Genomic DNA, 27,216 nt, shown 5'->3' on the forward strand with positions numbered 1-27,216 from the left:
GCTATACCCGGCCCAGCTAACATAGACAGTCCAATTAGCAGTCAAGTACGTAAGTCCAATTACTTGGCCCAATCGATTGGGCCCGTGACAGTGTAAGTCCAAAACAGTGTGTGCGAAAATAACGGGTCTCGAGTCGCAACCAGCGATCTCGAGTCGCAACAGGAGTGTCTCGAGTCGCAAGAGGGCTGGTCTCGGCTCGTCATGGTCCGGTTTCGAGTCGCAACAGGACTCGCAACCGTGGTCTCGACTCGTGCTGCTGTGTGAGGTTTCGAGTCGCAACGGGACTCGCAACCTCGGTCTCGACTTGTGCGGTTTGTGCCGGAAGTGTGTGGTCTCGAGTCGCAACGATTACAGGGTCTCGACTCGCAACCGTGTGGCTATCAAATTGTAACAGATTTCCATGTTTCATGCAATCAGTTTCGTGGTTTCCAAACTTGCACAAAATCAATCAACAATTAACAGTTTCACAATATGAAATTTCTTGATCAAACAAGGCAACTTATTCTTAAATCCATATGAACCCTAGCATCATACATATGAACAAGCTTGAACAATAATTTACCACAACACATATAATCAGATTTAAACTCTATAACCTAACCATAATATCCGAGTTCAACAATACCCCAGCCGGTTGATTCGAGCATCATATGTTTAACAAATCTATAATGCAATACATGAGAGCCGATTTCATGACAAGTAACCACATATCATTCAACAAGATCAATCATGCTAAACACAAATCCTATATCATCATGCATGACTATTATAAACACACATCAATCGACACGAAATCATAAAGCAAGACACTAACCAAAAGGTAGAGGGTGATCCGATTACAAGGCTTCGAGAATTGAGGGGTGTTGCCGTCGAGTTCCAAGAGAAACGAGAGAGAGGAAAAGAGCTTCTAGGGTTTATGTGTGTTAATGTGTTTTTGCAAAACAATGAAAATCAAACCCCTTCATTTGGTTTTGTGTTCGCGAGTGGGGAGTGGGCTGAGCCCAACTCGGCTGCCTTATGGTGTCCAATTACAAGGAGTGGCCCAAATGGGCTTGTGCGACCGGTTAGCCTTGTGCGATCGGGTTATAGTGTGTGGTTTGGGCTCGTTCACTACACTAACATTTAACACACATATCACATAATCATAACATTCAATTATTAAAGTTCACGCAATCACATCTAGTTCAACAGTTACACGTAATATAAAAGACGGTAAGGTACGAGTTGTCACAAAACCCTACTTGTTCAATCAAGGTCAAAATTCAGCAAATTAATGGTGGTTCTTGACACAAATCGAATGCATGTGCTTGATTACTCACTAATCTAAGTATTCTGATCATAAGGTAAGAAAGAATTTCATGTTTTGATGCATCTTGATGAAGTGGGTTTTACCAATCCGTGAATCACTATGAAATTGAGTTTATATTTGAGTTAGAATCACCAGTTAGAAGGTATATTATACTTCAATTTGATTTACTAAAGATTTGAGAGAAAACCCACTTGTTCTAGTAGGATGATGTTTATGTCATTTGAATAAGTAGAGCAATTCTATGAATAATTGTGTGAACACTAGAACATTGATAAATTACTATGTGTAAGATGAATGATTTGTGCAAGAATGGTTGATTATGTGAATTATGATGATATCTCGTGAAATTATGCATAGGGTACATGTACATAATGCTTCATATGTTGTACGCACACTAGGTGTTTGATGAAATGCCTCAATGACAATCTAAGTAGCTTTGAATGGGATATGAACAAATGGTTTTATGTGAGAAATTGATATATTGTCAATTGTGATATAAAATGGAATTGGTCTTTTATGTAAAGCGTTATGGAATGCAAACTATATGTGAATGCAATAGTTATATAAGTGAACGGCGTAGTTAAAGGAAAATGGTTTATGTATAGATATGAAGTTAAAAAGGTAAACATTGTATGCAGGAAACTATTGCGTTATGAACTCGCTAGCTAATGTGTTACGTTCGATAGTAACAAAGTATGATGACACACATTCCTTATATGTGTTAATAAGCTAACAAAAGTCAAATATTGCATGATTTGAAAGTCGAATGAACGAATGTTCGTAAGCTGATCGTGCTACATTTATGATGACATGTATGGATAGGAGCCATGTCAATAGGGACACGAATATGGAAGCGCTTCGGGTCGAAGGTAAACACAGAAGCCACATGTAAATTGGACGTACGAGGTAAGTAAACTCCCGGACTCCCTCTTTAGTAGTAAAAGAGATTAATTGTATGATAATAGTTAGAAGTTATGTTGAAATGCGTTATTGATGATGATATCAAGTAAGTAGTATTAAGTAAGTGATTTCCGAATCACTTCTTAGTTTATTTAAGCAAATTTATGTGCTAGTTACTTGAGTATGGTAATCGAAGCCTATTAAGATTTGGTTATTTAGAAGCGAAGGTTTTCGCTATGTAGACCAACGGGTCAAAATAAGGAAGTTTTACTAATGAAGTTCACTTACGTATAATTGATTGAAATGAATGAGTTTAACGCATACCGGGAATCGGGTTCATAAAGCCCATGTACGGAACTCCGGATAATGTAAAAGTGTTATAGTTTAATGTCATGTGAGTTTGGGGTATAAAATTGTGAGTTTTTTTTTTTGATAAAAACATAAACGGGTCGAATAATTCGTAAATGAATATTAAGCCGAAAGCATATAAGTTAAGAATTTCCTTAGTTCGGGTGTTAGATTTTGAGTCCATATGATAGAGGACGAATTTACGGTCACGTGGGAAGAAAAGGGAGGTTAAACGGTTAAACGGTTTGAAAGTTACGCAAGTTTTAGCGTAAACTGACGAAACAAAGATTCAGGTGCCGTAAATTACGGCCCAGGCCATAATTTCCGGCCTCCCCTGCATCAGAATAATGTTTGAGGCCCGTAAACAGTAGGCAGGCCGTATAACGAACTCGTTTAAACACGTTTTAAGTTACGTATGACTAATCCCTCTTATGTTTTTGAGAATTGTAAGGCTTAACCACCTGGTTACAATTGTAAACGTCTATATGTATTCCGTCAGGAAAAATAATTACCTTCTGTTAGTCGGAACTGTTAGGTAATTATGAATAGAAGAAAGAGTGCTTGTAGCCTCTTACGTACATGATCTTTTCATTGGGAAGCTTATATTTAGGGTGTCTTAGAAAACCCTTTTGGAATATCTTATGTAGCGTGTATGTTTGTATAGTTTATACATTTGTTTATGTGTACATATTTATGTAGTGAAGTACGTGTTTAACTTATATGTATGATTGTGTCTCTATGCGAAGTGGGAATTATTGCTTACGAATGGATGGGGTATGTGTATATGTTTGAGTGTTAAGTTACTAAACCGGGAACTTAAGTATGAAATGAGAATGCAGGTACGCCATAAGGACCTTGTGAAGGTTCAAAGAAATGGAATGAATTATTATACAGGAAAGCTTATTCGAAGAGACCGGCATGAGAAGAAGGAATATGGAGTGGTTATTTGATTGCATATATTTAATTTAAGAAGGACGTCACCCAGTCTTAATGATGTTTATGTATGTGGTGAATGCAGGTTGGGAGGATATAATATTATTATGAAGGATAAGAGGATTGAAGATCGGGTCAAGAGTAAGGATTGTACGGGAAGGATCGGTCACATAGTTTTACAAATATGGGTCTTGAAGCATTAATATAATGGAACGTGGTAAATCCTTTTTAATGAGTGTATGAAATTTTGTATTTGAACTTTCATGTAAGTATTATGTCTAACAAAGAATGAAATTTTAGGCTCATATTTTCCGTTGTGTCGTATTTAAGTTATTACAAGTTAGTCTTACAGGGAATTGTTCATGATACGAACGGGTCATGCCCGAATTTTGTTAAATAATAGTATGATAAAACTAGTTTAAATGAGAAAACCAAAAAACTAACTAAAAAAGCCTAAAAAAACATACCAATTTTTTTAATTTTTTTTTATTAGAACTCGCTAAATTTCGACATGTGTAGGATAAAATTCTATAATGTGTAGGGTATATGTAGGAAAATTTTAATATGTGAAGGTTTTATATATTATATGTGAGATAATTAACGAGTAGTTGACTAATTAATTAAAGAGAGAAAATTAATGATATGATTTATAAATGAATTAGTATGTTACCAATATGTTCTTTCTTCTTTTTCTTCTTTCAATATTTTTCTTCTTATATACATATATATAGTGTAAGTGTAACGTACAATTAGGCTTATCGTACGCTCGTACGATATTGTGAAATCGCATATTGGTATTTTGATGAAATCGCATGTTTTTTTTGTAGCAATTTCACATGTTGGTAAATATGATGAAATCGCATGTTGGTATATAAAACAATTTCGCATGTTGGTTTTTCAGCACAAATCGCATGTTCAAAAGTGAATTCGCACCAGAACGGACGATTGAGATGATCGCGTACATATTATACGATAAGAGCTATTGTACGTTAACCTAACCCTATATAATATATATATATATATATATATATATAGGGTGGAGTTATTGTAAAAAAGACCAAAAGTGTGAGAACGGTAAGAAAGAATCTCAACCATTAGATCTAAATTAATTGAAAACGGTAAGATTGTAAATGCATTAACAAATTCAAATATGGTAATCCTTGATTTAAGAATTTTGAGAGAGAAAATCCTTGATTTAAGGAATATAACCGTCCATAACATCATTCATTTTAATTTTTTTTGCATTATTCACAAAATCAGAGCCATGTTCATGACATGGTGTTTTAAAAAAATTCATAGTTCAATTCATAGTGTTTTTACGAAAATAATATAACACCATTCAGTAAACAAAAATATAACACCATTCAGTACACAAAATAACACTATTTAGTACAAGATATAACACCATTTAGTAAACAAAAAATAACACCATTCAGTAAACAAAAAATAACACCATTCAGAAACAAAATAACACCATACAGAAACAAAATAACACCATTCAGAAACAAAATAACACCATACAGAAACAAAATAACACCATTCAGAAACAAAATAACACCATTCAGAAACAAAAAAAAAAAAAAAACATCCAGTAAACAAAAAATAACATCATTCAATAAACAATATAACACCATTCAGTCAATAAAATATCACAACATTCAGTACAAGAATATAACACCATTCAGTAAATAAATATAACACCATTCAGAAAAAGAAAATAACACCATTCAGAAACAAAATAACACCATTCAGAAACAAAATAACACCATTCAGAAAAGAAAATAACACCATTCAGAAAAGAAAATAAACACCATGACTGAAAGAAATATAACACCTCTGTATCATCTTCTCCAAAGTGGAGCAATACGGAACTCTCCGGTTTAGAGAGTGTGATAACCTTATACATGGAGTTCCCTTAAAAAAAAAAAGTCGATCTATAGTTAAGTTTAACACCTTTCATGTGACCCACCTCGGCTCGGACTTGTAACATCCCTTCACTCAATTGAAAAACCTTTTGTACACATCAGAGAAGATCACGTATGCGATGGTTTTCCGTTTCAATTTTCCGGCACCGTTAATTTCACTTTCGAATGTCATCATCATTTTCTTTCTCTGCATCATGATTCTTCAGAAATGCTAACCTGCTCCTCGAGCGGATCCTTCCGAAGGTACAAATAAAACATACAATCTTCCGATTGATTGAACATGGAAGAAGAAAAGAGAGAGAGAAATTGTGATCGTGTGTATAAGAGAGAGAACGAAATTGCAGGGATTTGATTTACAAATGAAGATAAAAAGACACAATTGCCCCTATAAATTTCAATTCAGTCCAAATTAACAAAAATATTTGCAATTTGGTCCCTATTGATCTCAACCATTAGATCAAAAGATCTAATGGTTGAGATTCTTTCTTACCTTTCTCACACTTTGTGCCTTTTTTACAGGATCCTTTACCTATATATATATATGGTTGGGTTATAGAGTGAACACTAGTGTATTTGCGAACTGAGTGAACAAATCCTGGCCATTGATCTACACACGTGTACGCCCCAAAGTGTGAAAACAATCTACGGACTAAAATGAAGCGGTGGTGTTTTTGTAAATATCAATGATTTTCATAAAGGTGTGGGATTCATTAAGGGCAAAAAGGTAATTGTACCTCCACATAAAGAATTCAACCAACACCGAAACCTAACTTCCCACCACAACCTCCCCAACTTTTACGGAAAACATGAAAACCATAGATTCGTTATGGCGTCTGAAGATCATTCACAATCCAAGAGTAAAAATCAAAGTGAGTTAAATGTGGACTAATTTATCAAAGATATTTGATGTTATTGGCGTTTTAGTTTCTATAAATTATGTACAATTTCTGGTAGAGAGAAGCCCAACAAGTCACCTGAATATAAACGCCATAAAACACATGATGAAATGAGGAAGAGAACATCAAAACAAAGTTATATTCGTTAGAGTTTATGTGTAATATGTATAAAGTAACTGATGTTATATATGATTACTATGAACCTTGTACATGTATACTATGAGCGTGTGTTTAAAAATGCCATCTAAAGTCTAATTTTGAAATTTATAGATGTAAACTGTGAAGGCGTACTAATGTCATGATATAAGAGTAAGTGTTAGTGAAAACGTGATTAATTGAGAAAAATTTGAACGCCAAATGAATAATAACTTTAAGTGTGTTGTTGAAAACACCATATAAATGCAAAATGTATAATAACTATTGTAGTTTATGAAAACACGACAATCCTCTATAACACCATATATTTCATTATTTTTAGGCAAAGATGGTTTGAAAGTGAAAATAAAGATGCTTATTGAAGGGTGTGAAAATGCCAAGAAGAGAAAGGCTTCAAGCCAGGGTGTTGAGGTTCCAGACGAACCTTTTTATCAGTTCAATGGTGCTAGACTAAAGGGGAATACTGGGACAATGATTCAGTATCAAGCAAGTGGACCGATATAAATGCCAAATGCCATGGGTTTCAAGAGGTCTTCCAATGTATGAAGGACAATTGGGTAGCGGTCAAAGCGATGGAGATATTTTAAAAAAAGCGTTGGACAAGCTCGACGCAAGGGACATTCGCATACTTGAAGTTTTGGGAACTTCTACGTGGAAGTCCTAAGTGGGTTAACATACCAACCATGACGTCTAGTAGTAGGCGTATCACACCCCGACCACGTAAAACAACAAAACGTGGCGGAAACATCGGGGAGTGTTGTAATAGAATCATTGTTTCACAACCATGGATTAAACAATTTCGTTTTATTTAATTAAATGTATTACATTACATTGGAATTAGAAACAAAACATGAACAAATAGATTTTTATTGTTATTAAGTCACTAAGGCCTCGTCCATTCCTATGTGAGCGTACACCAATATCATCATCAAAGATCATCAACTATTGTACCTGAAACACATGTGAAAATACGTCAGCATAAAAATGCCAGTGAGTACATAGGTTTTATGTGAGTGTCAGATTCATGGCTCGTTTTACATGTTGCAATACTTATTTAAAAACCTTATTTTGAAAAGTAAAGTATTGCGACATAATTAACCAACTCAAATCAAGTTGGATATGATTTATAAAATCTCGTAGCCATGATTCTTAAATCCAAACCATTTGTTTTATGAAATCAAATTGTAAAACATATAGTAGAAACTCGTTAACAAAACTCGTATGGTTTATAATATTCAGAAAACATCATTGTGTGACATTGTTTCAAAATCGTTTACCCGAGTGATCTAGATAACGCAACGATATATAATGTGTTAAAAGCACTTATATATAGGAAGTACCAGCGGCGTATCCACCATGCTTTTAACACATTACACCTGCCCCGTTACCTAATCACTTCCCTAACCCAACGGTTCAAACAGTTACAAATGGTTCACATATAACAAATGGTTACAAATGGTTCACATATATCAGATGGTTACAAATAGTTCACATACATCCAACGATTACAAATGGTTCACATGCATCCAATGATTACAAATGGTTCACATACATCAAATGGTTACAAATGGTTCAAAACGTAAAACAATGGCGCTAGCATGTTAAGTGAACATACATAGCAAAACATAATGAAATCATGTGCTAATAGTGTACTAATGAACATAGCAAGTATATGATATGAAAACATGGAAAACACGAAAGTAACAAGTAGGCACATGTGTTTTACCCCAAAACGTTTGAAAAACAGTAAAAGAGGGGACTATGTACACACTTGGGGGTGCTTAGAAGTCTTGAACAATAACCAAGCAAAGCTAGAGGGATCACGGAAATCAAACGACACCTAGTATAGGTAACTACATTAATAACCGGACCTAACTTGGAAGATCAGATAGTATGAGGTCTCGTAAACCAAATGAGTGTGGGGACTCATATGATATGGTTTAACAAGGCCTACATACTAAAGGAAAACCTAACCTAAATGCTTACGACCCGTTACGACCCGTTTAGGTAGCTTACGCTACTTTAACGCGTCGTTTGCGTAAAACGCGTTCGGACCGCCTAACTATTATATGCCTTAACATGTCTAATAATGTTACCTAATCAGTTTAGATATAAAAATTTAGGTTACATATGCTTAAAATGAATTTATGCGTAAAAAGGGCATTTTGGTCATTTTCCTAAGGCATATAAACTACCTATCATACAACTAACTAAACGAAGTGACCATAAGGTATAACCTCGGAAGGTTATTCCCTATACAACTATGGTCACTAAACATGTTTGGTCGGATCCTAATGATCGACCAAACAGGTCTAGTTCGAAAGTCTAAGCGGTTGTTTAGACCGCTTGACTTACGACTCTACATAAGCACTAAACCTAAAGTGACGAGCTAAACCTGTTAAAATACGTTTAACGAAGTTAGAAAACAGGTTTGGTATCAAAACAAACGGTTTTGATACCTAAAAGTAGTTTGGTTTCAAAAAAACGCAAGAATACGCATTTTGGCCGAAACTACGACTCGTCACTACGCCTAAATAACGTGGTAATCAGTAGGCATAGTCACAAGGGACTATAACCATCCTGATTACGCTCACGTTATGAAGTTCAAACGAACTTCGTGTTGACCATTGACTTGTCAAAGCAGAAAGTCAAACACTGTTTGACTTTCATGCTTAAAAACGCATAAAAGCACGAAGAAATACTTACAAAGGGTCAAAGCAAGGTAATCTTGATCCAAATTGCTCCGGTATGAGGTGCCAAGCCCCAACTTAGAGCAAAAAGGATCAGATTTGTGAGTTGCAACAATGAAGGTGTTGGGTATTTATAGGAAAATCACAACCGTTATGATCGTTCCTCGATAAACGAGCTTCAATCCTAGCCTCCATGTGTGCCCACTGAATTATAAACCTATGGGTGCCCCAAAACATGCTCATGGTATTGAAAAACCAAGAACCAAAGCCAGAAACCAGCTGTTGTTTGAAAGAAACTGGTTTTGCTGAACTGGGGTTTCACACGGGCCACGTAAGATTCATATAAGGCTTACACGGGCCGCCTGGCAATCTTTTACAGAATTACAGTTTGGTCCCTGCACCTAAGAATCATGCATTTTGAGGTGTTTTTGACACGTTTAAGCCCCGTTAACCTCATTTCAAGGCTCTAAAATGATGTTAAAGTATAGAGAACTCAAAACATGCTCAAAAATATCTCGGATGTCGGTTTGTTTGGCCGTACGGTTGCGTTGTCCGGTTAATTACGACGGAAGTCGTAACGAACGCAAAAACGATCCAAATTAAGCGACGAATGAAATTTTATCATGCAAAACACTAAAATAAAATATTTTAATGCTTACATAAATTTTTGGATGTCTGGATTTATTCAGAACGTAAGATATGCGCGAAAATGCAAACTTATGCACTTTTTGACGCTTTTAGTCCCTGAATGACCAAAAAGTTTATTTTAGCATACCGGACACCTCAAAGCCTATTTCTAAGCTATATGAAGGATATTTGGGGTATGTTTAACTTATGATAAAGTTTTGGAATGTCCGTTACAGTACAAATCGGCCTACTTTCGCAGTTTGTTGAAATTAGTCCCTGTAAGCGAATAAACTTGATTTCGCCACAACAAACCCTCCAAAACTTATTTCTAAGTTACGTAAAGGTTATTTACGGTATGTTAAGCCTATTTCACTATTCCAGAGTGTTCATTGCATTAAACTGGTTATATTTACGCATCAGTGCGCGTATAACCTTCTAGAAAGCGATTTAAAGCTTGAAATCGAACATGAATTGATATGTGCAAATGATACACATATTTTTACAAATCCCAAGTATGAAACACAATATTTCACAAATTTGGTATTTTTTTGATGGTCGCAGAGGACCAGATGTCACAGTCTCCCCTACTTTAGGAAATTTCATCCCGAAATTTATTCGTAGGAGTCTGTCTGTGACGCTGTGTTAAATAATTGTCTTGCATGAAATCTAGGGTTTTTATATATTTGCGTAGAATAACCCATCAAAGATATAAAAGGCATAATCCTGTCATTTCTCTCAACGGACAATCTTTAAAAATGAAAATGAAGGAAAAATCAAAGATATTCATTTCCCTCGATGGATATTCTTCAGAAACAAAAATGAACGGAATGAGTCATTTTCCTCAATGGGTATTCTTCAGAAATGGAAATAAAGGAAGAAAAATCAAGGATATTCATTTCCCTCGATGGATATTCTTCAGAAATGAAAATGAACGGAATGAGTCATTTTCCTCAATGAGTATTCTTCAGAAATGGAAATGAAGGAATAAAAATCAAGGATATTCATTTCCCTCGATGGATATTCTTCAGAAACGAAAATGAACGGAATGAGTCATTTTCCTCAATGGATATTCTTCAGAAATGGAAATGAAGGAAGAAAAATCAAGGATATTCATTTCCCTCGATGGATATTCTTTAGAAACGAAAATGAACGGAACGAGTCATTTTCCTCAATGGGTATTCTTCAAAAATGGAAATGAAGGAAGAAAAATCAAGGATATTCATTTCCCTCAATGGATATTCTTCAGAAACGAAAATGAACGGAATGAGTCATTTTCCTCAATGGGTATTCTTTAGAAATGGAAATGAAGGAAGAAAAATCAAGGATATTCATTTCCCTCGATGGATGTTCTTCAGAAACGAAAATGAACGGAATGAGTCATTTTCCTCAGTGGGTATTCTTTAGAAACGGAAATGAAGGAATAATCAAGAATATTCATTTCCCTCGATGGATATTCTTCAGAAACGAAAATGAACGGAATGAGTCATTTTCCTCAATGGGTATTCTTCAGAAATGGAAATGAAGAAAAAATCAAGGATATTCATTTCCCTCGATGGATATTTTTCAGAAACGAAAATGAACGGAATGAGTCATTTTCCTCAATGGGTATTCTTCAGAAATGGAAATGAATAGGGTTAACTATGGACACATGACAAAACTTGTTGTGGTTTCTATGCACTAAATTCCATAATTATGCACGCGTCCATAATTACGTAATTCCTTGCATAGTCCGCACAGTGCATTTCATAATGTGTAGGGGAAGAAAATCAAATATGTGATGAGTGTGACTAGACTACCATAGAGTCCTTTTAATTAGATCGACAAATGATCCCTTTAGTTAGACCACCAACGAGTCTTTTCAGCTATATCATCACATGATATTCCTAACCAGATTTTTTGATCAATCTGTTTAGCTAGACCACTCAAGGGGTCTAATTATGGAATAGTACTTTATAATCCAAGGGTCTTAACTATTACGTAGAAGCCCATTAAGGATTTAAGGTAGTACCTTTGGATATCCTACTATGAATCCCTTATACGAAGATATGGAAGATTCTACGAGGATTTGGATAACAAAATTTTGGATCACACAAAAACATAAAAGGGAACACATAGGCACATAATCACATAATTGTTTAACATGACCTTTAATTTGTTATCTTTGGACATGGATATTTAAAGCACACCAGGAATCCAATCCGTGGATTTCATTTGGCACTTTAATCATTTTCAAGAATCTATCTATGAAGATAGGAAAATCTTAATAGGAATTCGGCTTTGTCCTTATTGAATCGTAATGTACGTATTGAATCATACAAAGAATTCAATTAAGGGCTCCGATGAACGTTACCCATCCACAAGGATCTAATCATGAGGATAGAAAGATCCTATATGGATTTCGGAATTTGTGTAACGAGAGGTGTTTCGACACCTCGCACTAGGCATGCTTAAGTCGATACACAAGGTAGAAAGTTCATGAGGTTGAGGCGCTAGATATGCCAAGGCGACATATGAAGCAGAATTTGAAGGTTGAGCAGCAGCAGGATTTGTAACAACTTTGCTTTGGATTGCAAAGCGGTACATGTTAACCAAATGTCCCCATCGTCCACCGTGGGTACATTTGAAACAGGGTATTTGATTCGGATGATGACAGTGGCATTGATTGCACCAAGGAGCAGTTCCCTTATACGGCTTCATCCCTGAGGCGACTCATGGTGATAGCTAAATCAACGGTCCTCTGGAGTACGACGCCTATTTGCTGGGTAATTGCAGCACCTGGTTCGGACATTTGAGTGTTGTTGCGATGAAGAGGCATCTTGAAGATAATGGAAGGCATAGGAGGAAACAAGCGAACGATAGTCAAAAGAGAATGACAACGCATGAAGATTGTGACCATTTGTTTGTTACCAAAGGCAAACAAATAAGACGGTGACTAATCAAAGTAAATGGGTCAATATAATGTATCGCGAAGACATGCTCACCTATAAGTGGACACTCACCCCAAGAGTTCCCAGGTAAGAGTGACCGGTCCGATACTGCGGATTTGTACGAACACTCTAGCCTTAGACAGAAGACCCAGGGTACAGGCACCCACCCTTCCAGTTTGCACGTGTTCACATTATTTAGACAAAACTTTGACGAGATTTTGAAAACTTAGAGGGTTCAAAACCTAGTAATCAATCATCCTAGAACAGATGATTGGTTTTCAAGGCGGATTCGAAATTTATGTTCTTATTGTGGTTGTCACATAAGGATAAGTGACGGTATCGTTTTAAAACTAAACACAAGATAACTTGTGTTAGGGTCCTAGGAAGGTTATAGTCTAGGTCAAAGCATTACTAATAAGTAATAACCTAATTCCCTATAACCATTGGCTCTGATACCAACTTTTCTGTCACACCCCGACCACGTAAAACAACAAAACATGGCGGAAACGTCGGGGAGTGTTGTAACAGAATCATTGTTTCACAACCATGGATTAAACAATTTCGTTTTATTTAATTAAATGTATTACATTACATTGGAATTAGAAACAAAACATGAACAAATAGATTTTCATTGTTATTAAGTCACTAAGGCCTCGTCCATTCCTATGTGAGCGTAGACCAATATCATCATCAAACATCATCAACTATTGTACCTGAAACACATGTGAAAACACGTCAGCATAAAAATGTCGGCGAGTACATAGGTTTTATGTGAGTGTCAGATTCATGGCTCGTTTTACATGTTGCAATACTTATTTAAAAACCTTATTTTGAAAAGTAAAGTATTGCGACATAATTAACCAACTCAAATCAAGTTGGATATGATTTATAAAATCTCGTAGCCATGATTCTTAACTCCAAACCATTTGTTTTATGAAATCAAATTGTAAAACATATCGTAGAAACTCGTTAACAAAACTCGTATGGTTTATAATATTCAGAAAACATCATTGTGTGACATTGTTTCAAAATCGTTTACCCGAGTGATCTAGATAACGCAACGATATATAATGTGTTAAAAGCACTTATATATAGGAAGTACCAGCGGCGTATCCACCATGCTTCAAAGCTGTAAAATGATGTTAAAGTATAGGGAACTCAAAACATGCTCAAAAATATCTCGGATGTCGGTTTGTTTGGCCGTACGGTTGCGTTGTTTGGTTAATTACGACGGAAGTCGTAACGAACGCAAAAACGATCGAAATTAAGCGACGAATGAAATTTTATCATGAAAAACACTAAAATAAAATACTTTAATGCTTACATAAATTTTTGGATGTCCGGATATATTCAGAACGTAAGATATGCGCGAAAATGCAAACTTATGCACTTTTTGACGCTTTTAGTCCCTGAATGACCAAAAAGTTTATTTTAGCATACCGGACACCTCAAAGCCTATTTCTAAGCTATATGAAGGATATTTGGGGTATGTTTAACTTATGATCAAGTTTCGGAATGTCCGTTACAGTACAAATCGGCCTACTTTCGCAGTTTGTCGAAATTAGTCCCTGTAAGCGAATAAACTTGATTTCACCACACCAAACCCTCCATAACTTATTCTAAGTTACGTAAAGGTTATTTAAGGTATGTTAAGCCTATTTCACTATTCCAGAGTGTTCGTTGTATTAAACTGGTTATATTTACGCATCAGTGCGCATATAACCTTCCAGAAAGCGATTTAAAGCTTGAAATCGAACATGATTTGATATGTGCAAATGATACACATATTTTTACAAATCCCAAGTATGAAACACAATATTTCATAAAGTTGGTATTTGTTTGATGGTCGCAGAGGCACAGTGTCACAAGGCGCAAGGCGAAACGGTCCAAAACCTCCTCTTCGGTTGATCCGGATACGTCCACTTCCGATGCTCGAAACGTTGATTTAAACAATCCTATCAATGAGGATGACGAGGATGAGGAAATGGATTTGCCCCAACCTCAGGTAGAAGAAGTGGGAAAAAAGGGGAAGGGTGGATCGTCTTCAGCGGGTGCCGAAATCAAATAAGATTTCGAGGAATAGGTGTTTGGAAACGTTGCAAGAAAGAAACGTCGAAAATAAAAAGTTCATTGCGATGCAAGAAGCGAGGAAAATGGAAAGAAACATTAAGTATTAGTTTAAACCAATCGATCACCTCCAAGGAGACACCTTGATCCTAGCACAAATGCGTAGGCAACAAATCCACGAAAAATAAGGACTTAGAGCTTTATTTTTTTAAGTAGTCGTATGTTTTTAGTACTTTTCATGTATTGTCTTTATTTTTTAGTAAATGTTAATGTATTTTTTTATTTAATGAAATATTATTTGTTTTAATTTTTTAAAAAAGAAAAGAAATTAAAAATAAATAATTCGGTAATGAATGAATGGAGTATTATACCATTACACCACTTTTGAACTTCACCTCCCATAATTCCCCATGCGGACTAGAATACTACATATCTGATCCTACCCAAGGGAGAGAAATTATCATAATACACTGGCACAAATGGTTTTAAATAAATTTTATCTCTTAAATATAAATATATATATATGAGAAACTTCCGTTTTGCTCCCCGTGGTTTGGTCGTTTTAACGGTTTTGCCCCAACCCTTTAAAAATGGCCATTTTCCTCCAATAGTTTACTATGTTTTTCCCATTTTACTCCCGGCTCTTAACTCAGTTAAATCATACAGTTATAGGTAGGGGTATTTTGGGAATTATATTATATATTTTTACCCATTTATCTTTACCTTCTCTCCTACCATTTCTTACCCATCTATCTTTACCTTCTCTACCACCAGCCACCAACACCAACTAACCACCACCACCCGCCCACCATTCTCTCTCTCTCTCTCTCTCTCTCTCTCTCTCTCTCTCTCTCTCTCTCTCGAGTGTCAGTTAGTTAGCAATACCTCCATCATTGTCCGCCAACACCCAACACCCACCACCATCTCCGGCGGCCCTCACCTAACCCCCAGACTCTTCTGAAAACATATATGAAACCAAAGCCGGTGGTCAGTGTTCAAATCATCGAGTGCAGACGACGGTGGTTTAGTTCCACACAAATGGTCGAAGCGCTTTCACACTAGAATCGTTTTTATAGCGATTTCATGGGGTTTTCTATCAGGGGAGACGAAGGGTTAAAACAACTATCAAGTCGGAGAGAGATGAACAATATCGACAATAATGGTGGTGCTACCAGGCAAATAACCGGCCAATACTTTTTCGGCAGTCAAATTGACATCGGCGGCCACCGCTTTGAGGTCTGTAAACTAGGGTTTGATGATGGTGGTGGTGAGAATAGCTGGCGTGACACCGTTTTGAGATATGTAAACTAGGGTTTTCAAGGTTAGCAAAAGATGATCGATTCGAGGGAATCAAAGGGCTAAATAGTTTGATTTGGGTGAATGGTGATGGAATATTCTGTGGATGATTTGTGAAATTATTTGTGGAGAATTGTATTGAAGTATTTGAATTTCATCTTGTTGATCGAACTAATTTTGCACTTGATCAACAAGATGAAATTCAAATACTTCAATACAATTCTCCTCAAATAATTTCACAAATCATCCACAAAATATTCCATCACCATTCACCCAAAACAAACTATTTAGCCCTTTGATTCCCTCGAATCGATCATCTTTTGCTAACCTTGAAAACCTTAGTTTACAGATCTTAAAACGGTGTCACGCTAGCTATTCTCACCACCACTATCATCAAACCCTAGTTTACATATCTCAAAGCGGTGGCCGCCGATGTCGATTTGACTGCCGAAAAAGTATTGGCCGGTTATTTGCCTGGTAGCACCACCATTATTGTCGATATTGTTCATCTCTCTCTGACTTGATAGTTGTTTTAACCCTTTGTCTCCCCTGGTAGAAAACCCCATGAAATCGCTATAAAACGATTCTGGTGTGAAAGCGCTTCGACCATTTGTGTGGAACCAAACCACTGTCGTCTGCACTTGATGATTTGAACACTGACCACCGGCTCTGGTTTCATATATGTTTTCAGAAGTGTCTCAGGGTTAGCTGAGGGCCGCCGGAGACGGTGGTGGGTGTTGGCGGACAATGATGGAGGTATTGCTAACCAACTGACAATCGAGATCGAGAGATCGAGAGAGAGAGAGAGAGAGAGAGAGAGAGAGAGAGAGAGAGGGTGAACGGTGGGCGGGTGGTGGTGGTCAGTTGGTGTTGGTTGCTGGTGGTAGAGAAGGTAAAGATAGATGGGTAAGAAATAGTAGGAGAGAAGGTAAAGATAAATGGGTAAAGATATATAATATAATTCTCAAAATACTCCTACCTTTAATTGTATGGTTTAACTGAGTTAAGAGTTAAATAATAAAATGAGAAAAACATAGTAAACTATTGAAGTAAAATAACTATTTTTAACGAATTAATACAAAATCATTAACTAACCAAACAAAAAGGAGCAAAACAAAAACAAAACGAAAGTTAACTCTATATAAATTTACCTTGTTTTAATTACAAGAAATGAAAAGGCAGAGAAGCTAACAAAGTAATAATAAACCTGCTCCAACATTTAATTTGTTGATTTTTTCTGACCCACTATCCAAAAGCCTTCTCTATCATGTAGGCCCCAAAATTAATAATAATGTCATCATCTTTCTTCTCACCCTCCAAATATCCCTTCTTTTACTGTTGACAACCACCACAAACCACCCACCCACCACCACCTCCCCATTTTGGCTGCTCTGCAAACTTGTACTGTACATACACAGGTACTCTATCATTCAAAAGCCTGTCAACAAAGATGGGTTAGCCACCCCTCCATTTAGCCTCCTCATGGATCCCATCCCCCTTTTTCATTTCTTCTGGTGGCGTTGTTGTCATATACATGTATTCTTGTAGCCCAAACGCTGTCGTTTAATCTGGCTTCCCAGAGCAACAATAGTAATAATAATAGTAGTAATAATAATAATAAACGCGGGTATTCCGAATATGCCCTTAATTTCCCGGGAAAAATGGAAGAAAATTACCGGTACCAACTCAACAACCACCATCACCATCAGACAGCAAACCGGCCGTCTAGACTGGGGCTGAGAGCCACAGGAACCGGTGGAGAGATAGTGGAAGTTCAAGGGGGGCACATTGTACGGTCAACCGGTTTAAAAGATCGGCACAGTAAGGTGTGTACAGCAAAGGGGCCACGTGACCGGCGCGTGCGCCTTTCGGCTAACACGGCTATACAGTTTTATGATGTGCAAGACCGGCTTGGCTACGACCGGCCCAGTAAAGCTGTGGACTGGCTAATTAAGAAGGCTAAAGCTGCCATTGATGAGCTGGCTGAGCTGCCGGCTTGGACGCCCACCGCTGGAAAACCCCCAATTGTGAATCTTGAACAAAACCCTAATCAAGAAAATGGGAATTATCGACAATTAGGGCAATTGGAAGATGACCCAGATGAGGATATTGTTGATAATCAAATGGGTAGTGTTCAAAATTCGAGCTTTTTGCCTGCATCTGTTGATTTGGTTAAATCTTTTTTTCCGACCGGTGGTTCCGGTTCATCAGCGGCGGTGGGGAATACCGGTTTATCAGCGGTCCAGTTTCACCAGAATTTTCCACAGAATCAAGATCTGAAGCTTTCTCTTCAGTCGTTTCAAGATCAGATGCCTCAGCATCAAACTGTTGTAGGGAATAATAATATTTATTTTGACGGCTCCGCTTGGCCGGAGAATGGTGGGTTTGTGTTTAATTCACTGCCGGCGGCAGCAACACAAACGGCGCCGTTTCTGCAGCCGTTGTTCGGCCAACCAACAAACAATCAGTTGTTGTTAAACTATATTTCTCAGAGGGGACCCCTTCAGTCCAGTAACTCACCTCCGGTTCGTGCCTGGGTCGACCCAATGCCGTTTACCGGCCCGGGGGTCGACCCGCATCAAACCCCGGGTTTCCATCACCCGCTTTCCATGCCCGGATTGAATAACCCGGGCATGGTTGGGTTTTCAGGGTTTGGTATCCCGACACGAATCCAGGGTGAGGAAGAGGAACACGACGGCTTGTCTGACAAGCCGTCGTCTGCTTCCTCGGATTCGCGCCATTGATTCATCACCATTGGTTCATAAACATCTCATTAAAAGGTCAGTAGTTCCCAGATTGATCTTGTTTTATAATTTTTAACAAAAATTACAGGAAAGGTTTGTTGCTTTTCAGTTAGGGAAGCTCAGAAAGTGACAGTTTGGTGAATCTAATGGCTGTGAGAAGAAGAAATCTGACTTCTGAGTTTGATTTCAGGTTTTTTTAATCTCAGTTTATTTTAATATTCAGTTTTCATGTTTTAATTGGGCTATTCTGTTTAGCCCTAGACTTTGTTTGGATTAAATTATGTGTTGTCTAATTCTAGACTATGAATGTTGTCCATTATCCCTGTTTCCTTAAAAAAGAATCTTGTTATTGAGGATGTTTGTTCCCATAGTGTTTGGATAAAGTTCTAAATTGGTCACATGGGTTGTGATTTATGAACATTTGGGCTATATTGTTACAAATGTAATGAAGACTGTTGATGTTGGTAATGATGGTGAAATTTGGAAAATAATTGAGAAGCCTACAAAAAGAATATGACAAGAACGAATCGACAAGTCTAATCTTGCCGGTCGCATCTCCATCACTGCTTGGATGCTTCGGGTAATAAGTCGTTTTCGTTACTTCTTTCGATATGTGGATGTTTATCTTCTTTTTTCCTTATAAAGATTCAATGTTGAATTATGCATGTGGCATTAATTCTGGTTTGGATGGATTGATTTTGAGGGCAAGTTAAGACCTTGAAAGCTACCATCTATGTTGATGTTCTTTTAAGTTTTTAACTAGTAGATTGTGAGGTTTTTTATTGTCAAAACACCCATTTTTACTAGAAAAAGGTGTGAATCTGATTCAGTTAGATTGTGGTTAAGCTATTATAGACAAACCCCTCTAGCGATCGCTTCGGTGCACACTTGGAGTTCTGCTAGCGGTCTATGTTCTCGCACGATCATTGCGCCAGCCTTTTGAAGATCTTAATTGGTGGCGGTTGCAATTTAGGGAGGGATGCGAGATCAGAAGATTGGGAAGATTAGGGTTCGTTGGAGGAGTGACAACCGTCGACAGAGGAAGGAGAGGTGTTCGTTACGAGTAACTTTAAGAGTTGTTTTATTAATGTCCTGTTTACCTTTAACAAATTTACATAAGAGTTCGATTCTCAGGAGAGGGTATTAGCTGGATTTAATAGGTGTAGATTTGGAGCCGTTCCATTAAAAATAACACGTTATAAATAACACACATCATTTCCCAACAATTAATATATTCGATTTCAATACGGATTAGTTTGATTCCAAGAATAAAATAAATATCACCTAATAACACACCCAATTTTAATTCATTTAATACATGGTAAATTTTGTAGCTTTGTCTACAAGGTCCCTATCAAAAATTTATTGTTATTAGTGTTATTATTATTATTTTAACCTTTTTCAGTTGAGCCGTTTGGCTATAAAGACCATTGATTCATGGTGGATGGTACTTCTTTATGGTTGATGAAGACAAGTCATGGGTACAAAATATTATTTTTTTCACACATATCACTATCCTTAATGGTTTTACTGATAAACTATTTTACGCTAAAAATGGTTTCTAACGTTATCGTTTTCTTATGGGTTTTAAACCTTCGAAATGTCAGGAGTAGAGCAATTCCGCCATTGAATAATCCCGTAAATCAACTCAATTAAATAATAACTATATGTTAATCAAAGTCACAAACACACCAAATTATATATTTTACAAATCAAGATGAATATCATAAACCACTCTCACTCAAGCAGGAAAACTTGTCAGTTTTGTATCCAAATCATTTCAGGAAGTACCTTTAATTGTACCTTTTCCAGTACTCACATGAGGTTTCACTGCAACCACTATCTTTGGTGCACTACCACCACCATGCTTTGTTTTTTTACTCGGTTTGGCCCGTACAACGACCCGGGCCTCCCATGGGCACACCGCAATCCACCGCTCCTTCCAGCTCCACCCCCAGCTCTCTTTGCTTAGATCATAATAAGCTTGTCCATAATATCGGTTTGGGTTCGCCCTCCACTTTACAAATATTAAAAACAAAAGGGTCGATTTTAAAATCGTTGATACGAGGGTTCTTGTTAATTATGCAAGTTATAAAAGGTGAGTTTAGACGTACTTGGTGATAGAAGGCGTATGCCATTGCTCGTTCACGCTTATTTGTGGCTTCCTCACGCTGTTGCATTCTTGACACGATCTCTTCCATTGTCTCGGGCCCACCGCACCATTCGACCTTTTGGCAAAGAATATAAGCTTTCTAATGTTAGGGATGTTTCCTAAAACTAGCAAAAGATGAGGGGCCGTCATTGAAACTTTTCATAAAGTAAATAGTTTCCTTGAATAATGCAAAAAAGGTGTTTCTAGTTTCATTAGTGTGGTAGGGGCAACAATTCCTGACAAAACGGGTTGACACTACCAAGCCATTGAATAAATGGGCTGGGTTGGGGTTCGGTTAAATTTAAAACTATAACACAAGAAGTAGACATTTTGATTTTTGCGCGAAGGGAAAACGTTAGTTCATACCTCAAGTTCATGAAGCTTAGACTCGAATTTCACTTGATTTTCAAACTTCTTTTGTTTCATCCGTCCTTCAGCCACCATCCAATGGCGGCGATTTCTGATTTCCATTTGTATTTTGCTCCAAAAATGTATTTTGTTAAGAGCAGAAGAAGCTTGTTTTGTAAGTGCATCCGCCTCGATTATCTCCTGAAATCTTGATGTACCTTTCAAGCAGCGTAACGCTTTTCTCGCCTACCCAAAATGCAATTTAGAAAACGGAACCACAATCTTCTTTCATTATTTCTGATTGTAATAATAATAATATTATTACAATAAAAATCTAATTCCTTAATATAAGTGAGTGTGCTAAAAATTAGACTTTGGTTGACACTTCACCCATCTGAGATTAAACACGACCCATTAAAAAACAAAACGGGTCAAAATCTTCCCCCCCCCCCCCCCCCTACAATTCATCTGTTAGGAGCCATATGTTAACTTATTAAAATGTATACCCGATAAGAACGATATGCAGTTTGGATGCGAACAGCGGCAAATTCTTTTGTTCCGGTGCTTCGGCCAATAACTTTTGTACTACCAACACGAAAGCTTGATTCTCTCACAGAAGAATCTCGGCTTCGTGACCCGTTTGAGTTCTTGGAATCCTGCTGTATCTGCAATAAGTCAACAAAAGATAACTTTGAAGGTCAAACACATATGCAATTATCAAAAATTAGTGCCACTGAAAACATTAACACAAGTTGTGTAACATTTGAGCTTAAATAGTGTTTGACTTGACTTAAAAAGTCAAACATCCATTTTTTTCTCTTTTTAATGGAGATGTGTATCCGCTTACTGCGTTTTACCACAACGATAAGTTATTCTACGGGTGTTTAGTAAGTTGGTAACTGATAGCGTTTATCAATCATTGAAAGCGCGTGTAAAAACTATCATCCATAATTTTAAAAACAACAAGATTCTTGAACCAGAATTGCTAAAAGAAGATGGTACATTAGTACATTACCTCTACTTTTTCGGGTCGGTTCTCCTTTTTTTTACCGCCTAATAACCTCTTAAACCACCGGCCGCAAGCACCCATTTGAGCCGGTAAACTCGATCAAACACCTAGCAGAAAAGCACAAACATGTTATTTCCAATATCTGTCATTTTAACTAAAAATTATGATAAAAACCTGAAAACAGCAATGTGAGATGAAGAAACTGAAGATGGGAAACAGAGGAAATAGTAGTAGTAATAAGAAAAGAGGGTGGTGGGCCATGAGTATGTATGTATATATGGAGATTGAGAATTTGATGATGATATTGACAGAGATGAAATGGGGTTTGTTTAGGTGAGAAGTAACCTCAGAAGCTGATGGATCAACAAGATGTAGATTAAAAGGTTTGATCTTAATTGGGCAATAAACCTACAACAGAAAATGAAACCTCAACAGAAAAAAAAAATTAAAAATTGTTGAATTATGGTCCCGGCGGGGCTCGAACCCGCGACCTTCGGCTCATAAGACCAACGCTCTAACCAACTGAGCTACGGGACCTTGTGTGTTTCAAAAGAGTGATTAAATGTTAATATGAAGGGGAGAGAATTTAGTTAATTAAATGTTGATAATATCAATGTCTATATGGTTTGGATTTTGGAGGTCGGTTCATCAACCAAATTAGATGAGTTGAGTAGAGTGTTTGTATGTATAGATGATAAAAGAATACTTTTTAATTAGGTAGGTATCTAACGATAAACTTGAGAAGATTTCAAGTTTAGTTATAACTTTAACGTTTTTTTTAAGACACTTGTAAAATAAAATACACGTAAAAAAAGCCATGAAAGTATTCGTTCTCTCATGCATGTTATACGTCTAGAGTCATGTCATAGAAAATCCACGACTATAGCCATTAGATGTACAACTCCAGGTTGTGTATCGACTTTTAATCCATACATGTGGGCTTAGAGTCATGTGGTACATGAAAGCACTCGTGTAACAGCTTCTCATTGTGTATCGCAAAGTCATGAAAGTATTCATTCTCTCGTGCATGCTATACGTCTAGAGTCATGTCATAGAAAATCCACGACTATAGCCGTTAGATGTAGTTAGATGACATAATTCAATACACAATCATGTGAATTTAGTTATCATCCGGTTTACTTGTTATATGCATGTTCTTTTTTAAATTTATAATTTATAATGCACCTTGAAAAATGACCCTTTTATTATTTTCTCTGTAACTTAATACACAGTTTGGAGATATATTCATGAATGTACTCCAAATGACAAGTGTTTTACTGTTGTTCCATTAGCATGTCCCCATAAACACCATCTCCAAATCATGGTCATTTTGGTGTCCTTTTTTTGGTCTTATTAATAGTAGAGTTGCTAAGATGGGTCCCTTTGAGAAAGGGCCAAATCCTTTTTCATGAGTTAAGAAATGATGTTCTCATGGGTTTGCTTTCTTCATTGGATTCTGACTCAAGAGATATATGTGGGGTTGTCATTGCTTAAAACTCAAGGCTTTTGCCTTAGTTGTGACACAAGCAAAGAGGAAAATAAGTGCATGATCTTGTTTTTATTTATGTAAAAATATGCGTATGTATCACATATTCACATGACCTATACTATTTACAGATAAATCTCCCTTTTTAAAGAAATAATATTGCATATTATGATTTTACATTTTTATAAAAAATTTAGGGTTATTGGATTTTAATAATCCTAAGTTTCACCTTTAGGCCAATAATAATCCCAACTTAAAAAATCCCCCCCAAACGATCCCAACTTGTAAGAATTTGGCCCACATTGATCATTTTCTTACATATTTGCACTTAAATCAATTAGGGAATCTGCAGATGTACTTGAATCTATTGAGGATGCCAAATTCTTATATGTTGAAAAAGATCAATGGGGGCCAAATTTTTAAAAGTTGGGATCGTTGGAGGGGATTTTTAAAGTTGGGATTATTATCGGCCAACATGTGAAACTTAAAACTATTAAAATCCAATACCCAAAAATTACTTAGTTTTTCTAAGTACAGGAGGCATAACAATGTGTATATTTTTTTAATATACACAGTTGCTTTCAAATATGATGCACTTTTATCTGTTTATCATTGTATCTAATGAACTTAAATTTGTACCATTTCTTGTAAAAAAAAACCATTAGTTTTGTTACCAATTCATGTAATATTAAATCAAAATATTCGTTATTTAGATATTCTATAAATTCTGCTTGAATGGCATGCTACATAAGCAAATACACGCGAATCGAAATCATATTTATATTCTGATTTTTTTTTTCCAAACTTTTACACCAGCACACACTAAAATAGGGATGAAGTCAGTACCAACCGGTATCGGTACCGAAAATACCTAGTATGATACGGTTCGGTATCGGTACGGTACCGGTATTTGAAGGTAAAACCCGGTAAACAGTCCCGGGTGATAACCTAGTTAATCATAAAACAAAGAGACATTATGCATTCTCATAAAACTGATCATAAAACAAAGAGACATTATGCATTCTCATAAAACTGATCATAAAACAAAGAGACATTATGCACTGCCATAAAATTGCCATAAAATGGGATATAAAACTTGCCAAAAAACTGGTCATAACAATAGACATTATGCATTGCCATAAAACATAACATTAGCCAAATTCATTAAAACATATGCATAACCAATACAATCTTAAGTAATTACAACTTTTAACCAAAAGCACAGCATAGACATAATTCTACCATCCAAAACAACACATTACTACAAAAGCATAGCATAAACAAAGGCATAGAGATAAAATTGGTCACTGAGTAGACTGGTAGGTGGTTTTGGTGATCTTTTTTGGCTTGACCCTCTTAGTGTGCCCCTAAGAAGCCTGAGACGGTGATGTTGCATTCCCCTTAGATTGTTGAGTGGCCTGAGAAGCTTGTGGTGTTGCTGTTGATTGTGAAGCTTATACACCAGTTGACTTTTTTTGGCTTGCCCCTCTTTCTTGTTACTTGAGTAATTTTAGCTACGATTTTTTTACAAGTTTCCTTGTTATGCCCCCTTGTTATGCCTGCCTGGACCAATCTTGACTGGTGTAGGGGCCAAAGGTAGTTCTACTGTTGGCCGGTATTTTTTTTTTCAGAAGGTAGTGGTGGGATAGTGTATTCATAGAACTTGAAATACACCTCTTTGGTCAAATACCTATGAACAAAGACTTTAGAACTCCTATTCACAAAGCCTACAATTGCACATACATGATAACATGGAATGCCTGTTAAGTGTCATTTCCTGCATGTACATGTTTTGTTATCCAAAATACATCATCAAACTACTTGACTTGAAACAAAGTGTTGCTTGAACAGTACACAATACATCTATAAGCCCTCTCCTTCTCTTTATCAAGCTTTTTTGTTTGGATCGTAAGGCAAACAACCACATTCTAGACATCTCGCTATGCTTGTTAACTAACCTGGTCATTACTGCCAACCTTATATCTTCTAGCATGTTAATTATATGCTTTGATCTAGAGTGTATGATGTAACCATTAAATGTTTTTGCCATACTGTCAACAATAACATCAGTCTTAGTCTCAATTTGAAGATAGCACCTACAAAAGCATTTAGGATCCTGGTTGATAAATGCTTCGGTTGCCTCAACATTCATTTCCCTCATCTCTGCAAGTGCCCTTTTGTGGTCAGCCTTATTATATGCTTTGGCAGCCCTCCAAAACAACTCCTTTAGATCATCACCCTTGTATTTTTTTTGTTTAAATTAGCATATATGTGCCTAGCACAATTCCTATGCTCAACATTACCCCATACAGAGGCAACGCCATTTAGTAAGTAATCCTTGAAATACAGAACAATTGGTAAAGTTGTTACACGTAAATGAAAGCAGCAGATTAAAATACACAACATACCTTTTGTTGGTCAGATACGAGGGTCCAACCCTTTCTGTCATGAGTTATTCCTAAGCACTTCTTCAACTCATTCATGAACCACCCCCAATTGTCATTGTTCTCACCTTCTACAACTGCCCAAGCTACTGGGTACATTTGATCATTCCCATCCCTACCTATTGCAGCGAATAACATACCACCAAGAACTGTCTTTAAAGAACAACCATGAAGACAAAAAAGTCTTTTACAGCCTGCTAAAAGAACCCCTTGTTAAGTGGATCAAAACACACAAAAAACCTAAAGAAAACCTCTATACCAGAATCAATATTCTGATGGGACAATCACAAGTTCAAAAGTAGAGGTTGGATTTGCTCTTTCAAGGCTGCTAAGTATGAACCCATCTTCCCATAGTGGTCTTTCATTGAACCATGCAATTTCCTTTGGGCACAACTCTTTGCCATGTAAACCTGTCATTTACTAACTATGACCTTGAATTTATCTTTAACTGCATTCTGGATTTCCTTTGCAGGACAATTTGGGTTAGCTTTGAATACATGTAGAAACTGATTAATTATCTATTCTTCAACATGTTGAATGAATTCTTTATCAAACTGTTCTGTCGGCAAAAAAATCATTTACATTTCTTTATTTACTAACGCACGCACGATAATAAGACTTCATGTACATTTAGTTAAATAACTAAAACAAGTAGACACCTTGCTTGTGTATTTACACAGTATCTTTTTATGCGGTAAAGGAGGCACAAACCATGGTTATAGGCAGTGTTTTAAAAGTCAGACTGGTCCGGCGGTCGTTCTTGTCGGACCAGGAACCGGGGGTCTGGGCGGTCCGGTTCACACCATCAGACTAGGGGTGTTCAGAATTCGATTATTCGAAAAATTCGAAATTCGGCTCGATTTGAATTCGATTATCAAGGTTCGAATGCGAGTTGATTCATATTCGTTATTCGATTTGATGAACAACCTTACATCAGACCCATTTCGATTCGAACCGGA

At 36.7% G+C, this 27,216-nt stretch overlaps 2 protein-coding genes and 1 non-coding gene across 4 annotated transcripts; 1 reads left to right on the top strand and 2 right to left on the bottom strand.

The window, feature by feature from the left end:
* The first annotated feature begins 17,197 nt into the window (after positions 1-17,197).
* Positions 17,198-19,247, top strand: LOC110926254 (transcription factor TCP4-like). Its single transcript, XM_035979653.1, has 2 exons — positions 17,198-18,854; positions 18,928-19,247. Exon 1 carries the CDS (start codon positions 17,736-17,738, stop codon positions 18,816-18,818), a length of 1,083 nt encoding a protein of 360 aa, XP_035835546.1. The 5' UTR covers positions 17,198-17,735; the 3' UTR covers positions 18,819-18,854; positions 18,928-19,247.
* A 1,197-nt stretch (positions 19,248-20,444) lies between these two features.
* On the bottom strand, positions 20,445-22,618 carry LOC110923378 (protein IQ-DOMAIN 1). Of its 2 annotated transcripts, XM_022167485.2 has the most exons (6): positions 22,502-22,618; positions 22,334-22,434; positions 21,825-21,983; positions 21,337-21,564; positions 20,933-21,046; positions 20,445-20,835 (listed from the first exon to the last, which is right to left on the bottom strand). In XM_022167485.2, exons 2-6 carry the CDS (start codon positions 22,406-22,408, stop codon positions 20,599-20,601), a joined length of 813 nt encoding a protein of 270 aa, XP_022023177.1. In that variant the 5' UTR covers positions 22,409-22,434; positions 22,502-22,618; the 3' UTR covers positions 20,445-20,598. The 2 variants fall into 2 exon arrangements, with proteins under 2 accessions (XP_022023177.1, XP_035835547.1); XM_035979654.1 differs by lacking the exon at positions 22,502-22,618 and having other exon boundaries at positions 22,334-22,492.
* Positions 22,619-22,790: 172 nt separating this feature from the next.
* TRNAI-UAU lies at positions 22,791-22,864 on the bottom strand. Its single transcript has one exon. It is a non-coding gene; the product is annotated as a tRNA-Ile (tRNA).
* Between the last annotated feature and the right edge of the window lie 4,352 nt (positions 22,865-27,216).

Source organism: Helianthus annuus, chromosome 11 (assembly GCF_002127325.2).
Source record: "Helianthus annuus cultivar XRQ/B chromosome 11, HanXRQr2.0-SUNRISE, whole genome shotgun sequence".
Lineage (NCBI taxonomy): Eukaryota > Viridiplantae > Streptophyta > Magnoliopsida > Asterales > Asteraceae > Helianthus > Helianthus annuus.